The 10,045-nt window shown below is 43.8% G+C and overlaps 1 protein-coding gene across 1 annotated transcript; it reads right to left on the reverse strand.

The window, feature by feature from the left end:
• Positions 1-1,588: 1,588 nt before the first annotated feature.
• On the reverse strand, positions 1,589-9,254 carry SELENOW (selenoprotein W). The gene is made up of 6 exons (XM_058195519.1): positions 9,174-9,254; positions 5,441-5,465; positions 4,997-5,050; positions 4,023-4,097; positions 2,866-2,981; positions 1,589-2,143 (listed from the first exon to the last, which is right to left on the reverse strand). Exons 1-5 carry the CDS (start codon positions 9,200-9,202, stop codon positions 2,907-2,909), a joined length of 258 nt encoding a protein of 85 aa, XP_058051502.1. The 5' UTR covers positions 9,203-9,254; the 3' UTR covers positions 1,589-2,143; positions 2,866-2,906.
• Positions 9,255-10,045: the final 791 nt, after the last annotated feature.

Consider the following 10,045-nt stretch of genomic DNA (forward strand, 5'->3'; position numbering starts at 1 on the left):
TTATATTTCACCACTGGGCAAAACTCACTTAAGAACTGTTGCATTTAGCAACGCAAATTTTGGGGTCAATTGTGATCGCAGGTTGAGGATTACTTATACAGGTGGTCCTATACTTATGGTCATTTTTTTATATATTCTTTTTTTTGTTTTTTTGTTTACATTTATACCCCGCCCTTCTCCGAAGACTCAGGGCGGCTTACAATGTATAGGGCAATAGTCTCATTCTATTTGTATATATTTACAAAGTCAACTTATTGCCCCCCCAACAATCTGGGTCCTCATTTTACCTACCTTATAAAGGATGGAAGGCTGAGTCAACCTTGGGCCGGGCTCGAACCTGCAGTAATTGCAGGCTTTGTGTTCTTAATAACAGGCCTTACCAGGCAGAGCTAAACCGGCCCCTTTTCCACTTTTTAAAAAAAAAAAAAATTCAAGGCAGCAAATAACTGCTTTCTGCTCATATTTTCCCCACAACCTATCACCTTGTGAGGTGGCTTGGGCTGAGAGTGAGTGACAGGGCCAAAGTCACCTAATGGACTTTTATAGATTTCTAGCTTGTCTTAACCGCTAAACCAAACTGGCTAGCAACTGTTCAAAGTTACAAAATGATTTATGACTACCCCATGACTACTGGAGGCTCAAATATGAGAACAAGGAAGTTATTTAATTAAAGTGACCCCTGAATGTTATGCTAGAAGAACCTGTAAAGGGGATGCAAAGAGGCTTTTGATAACGTTTGGGACTATTTAAACAGAACTGATTGATTACTTATGGGATACAAAGAACTGTGATTAGTGTACTTCTTGAAGGGCAATTTTAGGTCTGAACCAGGGGTGAAATGCTCCTGGTTCGGACCGGCTCGCGCGATCCAGTAGCGATGGCGGCGGCTGGTTCGGAGGACCGGTAGCAAAAATCCCTGGCCCCGCCCCCCCGCCTCTGCTGAGCCGCACCATCAGCAGGTTTTTTTTTTTACTTTTAAAGCAGTTTTTCTTCAGCTGAAACATGCCTTGAAAAGTTTAAAAAAAAAAACCTCTGATGATTGTGGGGCTGAGCAGAGATCATCAAAACCCTTTAATTTCCCTCATGACTATTGCAGCAAAGTGGGGGGGAGGGGGGAGAGAGAAGCCAGATTCATCTTTTTTATCATCTTACTGTCATCTTACTATCTCCTGTTGGTAATCTTATGATTTATCACTTGTTTGCAAATTATGGTTGATTGTAACTATGATTTATGATCTACGACCTATCCATCCTTCTGAGGTGGGTAAAATGAGGACCCAGATTGTTGGGGGTCAATATGCTGACTGTAAAACGCTTAGAGAGAGCTGTAAAAGCATACATGGTATATAAGTCGAAAGAGTTATTGCTATCACTTTGTTGTATGTGTGTACACTGAGAGCAGCTGTACCAGAGACAAATCCCTTGTGTGTCCAATCACACTTGGCCAATAAAGAATTCTATTAAGAGAAAAGGTGGTATATAAATGCAGTCAACAAGTAATGTATCAATCTCTAATAGATCTAAAGAGTTACTGTGCCATGTGTGCAGACTTAGTCTTGTGCACAATGTTTCCATGCAAGTTGCAACATCTTGGAAATAACATTTTATTAAATGTTCAGTGCATTTGACAATGTTTGAGCAAAGAAGTCAGAAGTGGATATAAAGCACACAATCCTGAAACAGTAAAGTTAGCAGTGGGAAAGAAAGAAGAATGCATGTTTTCAGGATGTTTTAGGATTTTAAAATTGTAGTTCAAGACAAAGGGCTTTTTTGCATCTGGTTTCGTCATGTATTGGAAGCGTTTGTGTACAATGAAAGCAAACATTTGATGAATCTTCCAACTCTTCCTATTTTTCAGTAATCCTTTTGGCCAATAATGCAAGTATTTTTTTTAAAAAAAACCACAAAGAAAGCCGTATTTGCATGCAGCATTCAATGAAAAAAAGAAGGCAGAAGGGTTAGGAGTTGCAGACTTAATTCACACCCAGACACTGAATTAGAGCACAAGTTCTTCCATCCGGTCTTGATCAAGTTGGCATCCAGCGCAAAACTTTCAGGGAACTGCCAGGTGTCAAGCAACATTTCAGCAGCTCCCGTCATTGAGCGATTTGCCAAGATGAACAAAACAGATTTTTTTCTTGAGCTACCAAATAAAGAAGAATTTTGTTTTTAAAAACCTGCACGTAGAAGGAAAAGTTAGTCATTGTTTTCCCTAAAGCATCGTGTCTTTCTGCAAAATACTTTTTGAGTTTCCTGCAGATCTGAACAGGCTTCACAAATTAGCTGGCAAGATGTTCCCCACCTTTAGATATGGAGTAGCTATGGTTAGGTTTTATGGGGGTGGGCAGAGCCCCACTCAGATAGTGGCTTAAAAATACTTCATGTAAGCCTCAATTTATATGAACTCAGGAATCAAAAACCCCAGGATATGGGTTGAAATTTCATAAATACTACCTAGAACAAAAGGTTCTTTTGAATGAAGGATTGCTAATATTTGTAATATTTGCTATTTTTGCGAACAGCATTAAAAGTAATCACATTTGATTATTGCAGGAGACAGGAGAAGCTATTTTTAAAAAAACATGCTAGCCTTTTTAGGCTTCAGAACTGCAGTACATGGACAAAGCCATCCGTAGAAATTCTCCAAGCCAATGTTAATAAAAGATCGTCGCCAGATCAGCCTTTAAGAGAAAAGTGTTTTCTGTAAGAATCCTTTTTTTTTCTATGAAAAAGGGCTTGTGCAACATTTGACTGGGACCCTTCGAGAATTTCATCCCTATATGATAATGTCATCCTTATATATAACCCCAGACCCATCATTCTTTATAGCAGATACTTTTTAGACAGCGGTCTTTCCGCTTTTACCTCTTGCGTTTTCAGCTGCTAGCCCACGCCTAAAGTGGTCCTCATGCCAAAGCTGCTTTGATGGCCTTAATTATCTTGCTGAGTTTGGCATCATCGTCCACAAAGCCATCTCCATTCTAGAGAAAAGGAGGGAAGATTTAATTCTGCTGTGTAAATGACACAAGGAAGTTGCTGCAGTTCTAAGAAGGGCAAAGGTTTTTCATGCCAGGACATGCTCACCCAGCAGATTGATTACTCTCCCTGCAAAAACAAATCTGCCCTTCACTGTAACTAGATTTGCTCTTAATGAGAGGAAGCATTGTTCTCAACGCCACAGAAATTAGTTATTTATAGAAGTGGGAAAAGGAGGAAGAACGCTCGACCATCTTGGACTGCAATTACTGCAGGTTCGAGCCTGGCCCAAGGTTAACTCAGCCTTCCACCCTTTATAAGGTAGGTAAAATGAGGACCCAGATTGTTGGGGGGGGCAATAAGTTGACTTTGTAAAAAATATACAAATAGAATGAGACTATTGCCTTATACATTGTAAGCCGCCCTGAGTCTTCGGAGAAGGGCAAGGTATAAATGTAAACAAAAAAAACAAAAAAACCCTATAATTTCAAGACCTCTCTCTAGTGCTTTTGAGTTCTTCCACAACAAGAGGTTTCCTATGTATTTGAAATACCGGTTAAAACAAGGAAAGGCAAGGAAGAAGCAGAATTTTATGAGGTTAGAACAAAATGTATAGGAATAAATGTAAATACCTGTAAGAGACACATGACACAGTAATTAAAAAAATGTTTATTATGTAAATTGAAAATAAAAAATTAAAATAAATAAAAATAAAGAGTTAAGCCCAGCTCCTTCCACGCCCACGTGCTTGTACATACAAAGAAGCCATGACTACATAAACTGCCAAGAATTCAAAGAACTGCAAAACAAAACCCGATTGTCTTCCAGACACCGCCTTCTTTCGTAATCCTGAATCCAGACAGGATGCTAAGCCATAATGTTGTTTATTTAACTTTAGGGCTTGACGGGGTGTTGTGCCACCACAAGAATTGATTTCACAAACCACCAGAACTTGCACAGCTGAGCTCCCAACAACTTTGTTCCTCAGTGTTCTTTGTTGACTTCAGTGAAAGGTGTTTTTTTTTTGTTGTTGTTGAGCTGCTTACCTTTTTGGAGTGCACCATTTTCCCGGCTACCATCACTTCAAACCATCCTGTGACTTGTGGAGTCCCTTCGCCACTCTAGATGGAACCAAGACACCATCATCACCCCTTAACCACCACAGGCCAAAACACACAAACATGCACCCCACTTCTCCGTCATGGATCTCCCAATCCCCGTCTCCTAATCTCTGAACCCAGTGTTGTGGTCCGCCAGCAGCCTGCGGAGCTGGCAACGGAGTCGGACAGGGAGGAGGCTGGGGAAGGCCCAGATGAGGGCTCTGCTTTGGAGGCTGAGGCGAGGCCAGGGCCATCTGGGAGCGAGGTGCGGACTCCAGAGCCTCCAGAGACTGATAGTAGTGAGGAAGAGGAACAGGAGGAGCCTGTTCCTAATGCACGCATGAGAAGAGCTCCCAGAAGGCAAGAGCAGCTGAAGAAAAAAGGACAACTCGGGAGTAGGGCCATGAGATGACTGGCCCCTCCCATAAGGCTTAAAACAGACCAGCAACGGCGTTTGGGCTTTGCCGGAAAACAACGTTGGTAGCTTTGACTTCTTGCATTTATTTTTGTATCAATGACTTCTGAACGTTTGCCAAGAAATGCCAGTTTGCCTAATTGGACCAAGGTTTGCGATAGGACTGAAGAATTTGTGTTGGGAGGAATTTGCTTTAATTTGAGTTGAACGACGCTGGGAATGAAGTAATTCTCAGCTGTTTGAATAAAGTTTGTTTTTTCACTGACTGAGTTTCCTACTATCTACTTGGGCCTGGGTCACAAGATCAGATGTTTTTAAAGCAAGTTTTTCCAGCTTGCATCTCGTCTTTATGGAGACGAGACTTTTAACTAAAGGGCAGTTGATAAATTACTTAAAATGGCCAAATGACAAAATCCTCCTCCTTGCCCTAAATCTACTCATTTAGGGGACCCCATGAAATGAGGGTGGGGGGGAGATGGAATCAGGAATGGCGGGAAAAACTCACAATTTCCAGCTTCCCAGGAAACTCTTTTTCAAGTTCCTTCTTCAGCTGTTGAAACTACAAGGGGGGAAAAGGAGAAAGTTGTAAAAATTAGAACAGGGGTCTCCAACCTTGGTCCCTTTAAGCAAAGCTGGCTGAGGAACTCTGGGAGTTGAAGTCCACCAGTCTTAAAGAGACCAAGGTTGGAGACCCCTGATTTAGAAAGATCCAAGCTAAACCGTTTCTCAGAGAAATCAAAGCTCACTTGAAAGCAGCAATATTTTTAAGAAAATGCAATTAAAAGACAGAACTCTCAGATATGACAAGCCGCTTATCTGGGCTCTTCAATCAGGCTCAAAGTATCTTTGCTAAGTGAGTAAGTTTATTGTATTTTACTTTATATACGTGCATGGATGCCCATTTCATACCCACCACAGGGCAGCTCACAATTAAAAATAATTGACATACCTTGGGTTTGTAGCCTCAGGCTCCACTAGAAGCAAAACAAAAGGAAAAATTAACATTACTTTCCGTTTGTCAGCAGATGAAGCTTATCATCATTGTAATTATTCTCTGTTATGCATAATCGGATCCCTGGGATGGCAAATCCAAAACACAGATACCTTTTCCTGGACCTGCCAAAACCTCAAGGTATATTTTTCTTAAGAGGAAAATACAGATGGTCCTCGATTTACCGCACAACTGGACCAGAATTGCCGCTGTCCAGCTCAGCAGGGCGGTGCCAAAAATGGCAGGCAATGGAGAAGGCTAGACGTGGTTCCATCCAATGGGAAAGCCCAAGAGCCACATGCAGGGAACTTACATGAGAGAAACTGAGTCACGGCTGCTGTTTTGCAGTGCGAAAAGGCACCGAAGCGCATTTGAGTGCGGCCTTTTACGGACAGTTATGAGCCGGCCGTGTGCTGTAGCTGCCAAAAAGGCCAAACAATCCTAGGCTGCATTAACAAATTAAATCAAGGTCAGGTGAAGTGTTAATATCGCTTTATAATGCCTTGATAAGATCACACTTGGAATATCGCATCCAGTTTTGGTTACCATGCTGTAAAAAAGATGAAGCAACATAGAACTAAGGAGGAATTTCCTGACAGACAGAACAATTAACCAGTGGAACAACTTGCCTCCAGAAGTTGTGAATGCTCCAACACTGGACGTTTTTAAGATATTGGACAACCATTTGTTTGAAATGGTATAGGCCAGGAGTCTCCAACCTTGGTCCCTTTAAGACTTGTGGACTTCAACTCCCAGAGTCCCTCAGCCAGCAAAGCTGGCTGAGGAACTCTGGGAGCTGAAGTCCACAAGTCTTAAAGGGACCAAGATTGGAGACCCCTGGTATAGGCCCTATACTATATAGGGTTTCCTGCCTGAGCAGGGGGTTGGACTAGAAGACCTCCAAGGTCCCTTCCAACACTCATTATTCTGGTATATGGTGATAGCTGCCATCCCCTTGGATGGGGAGACAAAGATGGAGGCAATGGTTCTTAAGGTAAGAGAGCCTGGGAGGCAGAGTTTCTCGCGTTGGCTGTGCGGAACCCGAAGCCAGAACCCTCTGAGGTCTTTCTTCCAAGCTGGACGGTTAGGATGGGGCAGAGGAATTTTTGGAGCATATGGAGTTGCCTCATTTTGTGGCAATTAAAGAGGGGGGGGGAGCCATTGCCCATATACTTAGACTACAGGTAATCCTCAACTTACAACCATTCATCTACTGATCACTCGGTTACAACAGCGCTGAAGAAAGTGACCTACGACCAGTTTTCACAATTACAACTGTCGCTGCATCCCAGTGGTGGAATTCAATTTTTTTTTTACTACCGGTTCTGTGGGCGTGGCAGCGGAAGGATACTGCAAAATCCCCATTCCCACCCCACTCCTGAGGGAAGGATACTGCAAAATCCCCATTCCCACCCCACTCCTGAGGGAAGGATACTGCAAAATCCCCATTCCCACCCCACTCCTGAGGGAAGGATACTGCAAAATCCCCATTCCCACCCCACTCCTGAGGGAAGGATACTGCAAAATCCCCATTCCCACCCCACTCCTGAGGGAAGGATACTGCAAAATCCCCATTCCCACCCCACTCCTGAGAGAAGGATATTGCAAAATCCCCATTCCCACCCCACTCCTGAGAGAAGGATATTGCAAAATCCCCATTCCCACCCCACTCCTGAGGGAAGGATACTGCAAAATCCCCATTCCCACCCCACTCCTGAGGGAAGGATACTGCAAAATCCCCATTCCCACCCCACTCCTGAGAGAAGGATATTGCAAAATCCCCATTCCCGCCCCACTCCTGGGGGAAGGAAGTTGCAAAACCTCCATTCCCACCACACTCTTGAGGGCATCCAGAAGTGGGATTTGCCAGTTCTCCGAACTACTCAAAATTTCCGCTACTGGTTCTCCAGAACCTGTCAGAACCTGCTGGACTTCACCCCTGCCACACCCCCATGGTCGCCTGATCAAAATTCAGCCACTGGGCAACTGGTTCATATTTATGACGGTTGCAATATCCGGGGTATGTGTGTGTGTCACGTGACCCCCTTTGCAGCCTCCTCACAAAGCCAAGTCCATGGGGAAGACAGATTCACTTAATAATCCGGTTACTAACTCATCAGCCGCAGTGATTCACTTAGCAACGGTGGCAAGAAAGGCCATAAAATGGGGCAAAACTCACCCAACAATGTCTCGCTTAACAACAGGAATTCTGGGCTCCATTGTGGTCGTGAGTCAATGACTCACAGTCCCAAGTCTAGCCCTAAACGCACATGGGCCTTTTTAAATTTTATTTCTATATCTAAGTCAGAGACCACCCATCTCGCTCTTAATGCATGTCCATCCTCAAAAAAGGCAGCATCAATGCCCCATTGTTTAAAAGGCACTCCAAACAAACAAACCCCCCCCCCCAAAAGTCACTCCACAGCATCTTGCAAGCCAACTTTCTGGCAAATCTCAAGAAAACATTTGAAGGATTTCACATCTCCCCCTCCAGCTCCTGAATACAAAGGCTCAACTCAAACCAACCAGATTTTATTTTATTTTTAAACCTGGCATCCTCTATGATGACAGTCACAGATCACAAGATCTAAAATGGACAGCTAACATAAAAAATGTCATCAAAAAAGCACAACAAAGAACGTTCTTTCTGTGCCAACTCAAAAAGCTCAAGCTGCCCAAGGAGCTGCTGATCCAGTTCTACAGAGGAATGATTTGAGTCTGTCATCTGCACCTCTATAACTGTCTGGTTTGGTTCTGCAACCCAGCAAGACAGACACAGACTTCAGAGGATCATTAGAACTGCAGAAAAAACAATGGCTACCAACCTGCCTTCCATGGAGGACCTGTATACTGCACAAATCAAAAAGCGGGCTGTGAAAATATTTACAGATCCCTCACATCCTGGACATAAACTGTTTCAACTCCTACCATCAAAACGACGCTATAGAGCATTGCAAACCAGAATAACTAGACACAAGAACAGGTTCTTCCCGAACGCCATCACTCTGCTAAACAAATAATTCCCTCAACACTGTCAAACTATTCACTAAGTCTACACTACTATTAATCTTCTCATCGTTCCCGTCTCCTTCCACTTATGACTGTAGGACTGTAACTTTGTGGCTTGTATCCTTACGATTTATATTGCTATTGTTTCCTGATTGCTTATTTGTGCCCTGTGACTATCATTAAGTGTTGTACCTTAGGATTCTTGATGAACATTTCTTTTATGTACACTGAGAGCCTATGCACCAAAGACAAATTCCTTGTGTGTCCAATCACACTTGGCCAATAAAATTCTATTCTATTCTATTCTATTCTATTCTATTCTATTCTATTCTATTCTATTCTATTCTATTCTATTCTATTCTATTCTATTCTATTAATCCTATTCCTATTCCTATTCCAGGCCCTGCAATCCCCTTCCCCTCCCCCCCAAATATAATTCAGTAAGCCATGGTTAAGTTACTCAAAAGGCATAACGCAGCAGCCGTGCCTGGCTTCTGACGGGATGCGCAGCAGGATTCCCACGGCTATTAAACGCCACCGATAAACTTGCAAACGCCTAGGAAACCCAGAAAGCAAGCCCCCTTCCCAAAGACCCTCGCTGCAGGGCGAGGGGAAGCCCGCCCTGCCGGAAGCCCCTTCCCCAAAAGCTTGCAGAGGCAAGCCGTCCCGCTTCCAACCTTACCAATAAACCACCTTGATCTTGACCGCCATGGCTTCGCGCGAACGTTCGGGCCTCCAACGTTCTGATTTGGAACGTTGTGTTGCCCAGGGGTTATTTAACCCGACGTTCCGGACGATACCACCGCGCGGGGAAAAGGAAGGGGGGAGAGGTTTAAAATAAAATGATAGAAATCTCTTTCCGCTCCCACTTTTCTTCTCCGATCCCTCCCCCCCACGGGTTTGCATCAGCCCGAGGAGCTTAATCCCGCACACGAAAAATTTGCCCGTCGATATTAGATTTATTTCTTATTTTTATGTATCAGAGCGGTATGGGTCGGTGTTCCCCCCCCTCCTCTCGACACACGATTCTAGCGGCGGTCAGAGTCACGTGACAACTGCAGAGCTGAGCATAAAAAAATAATGATTTAATTCTATTAAAAATTATATTAATAAGAGACGCTTGCTCCTGGGGAGGAAAGCTATGGCAAAGTTAGACAGCTGTGGTTTTCCCAGTTGCAATGGATGGCTGTGAAAGTTGGACCATAAGGAAGGCTGAGCACCAAAGAATTGAGGCCTTTGAACTCTGGTGCTGGAGAAGACTCCTGCGAGTCCCTTGGACTGCAAGGTGATCCAACCGGTCAGTCCTAGAGGAGATCAACCCTGACTGCTCTTTAGAAGGCCAGATCCTGAAGATGAAACTCAAATACTTAATGAGGAGGAAGGACTCCCTGGAGAAGAGCCTAATGCTGGAAAAGATGGAGGGCAAAAGAAGAAAGGGACGACAGAGAACGAGGTGGCTGGATGGAGTCACTGAAGCAGTCGGCGTGAGCTTAAATGGACTCCAGAGGATGGTAGAGGACAGGAAGGCCTGGAGGAATGTGGTACATGGAGTTG

Source organism: Ahaetulla prasina, chromosome 10 (genome assembly GCF_028640845.1).
Source record: "Ahaetulla prasina isolate Xishuangbanna chromosome 10, ASM2864084v1, whole genome shotgun sequence".
In the NCBI taxonomy this organism is placed as follows: domain Eukaryota; kingdom Metazoa; phylum Chordata; class Lepidosauria; order Squamata; family Colubridae; genus Ahaetulla; species Ahaetulla prasina.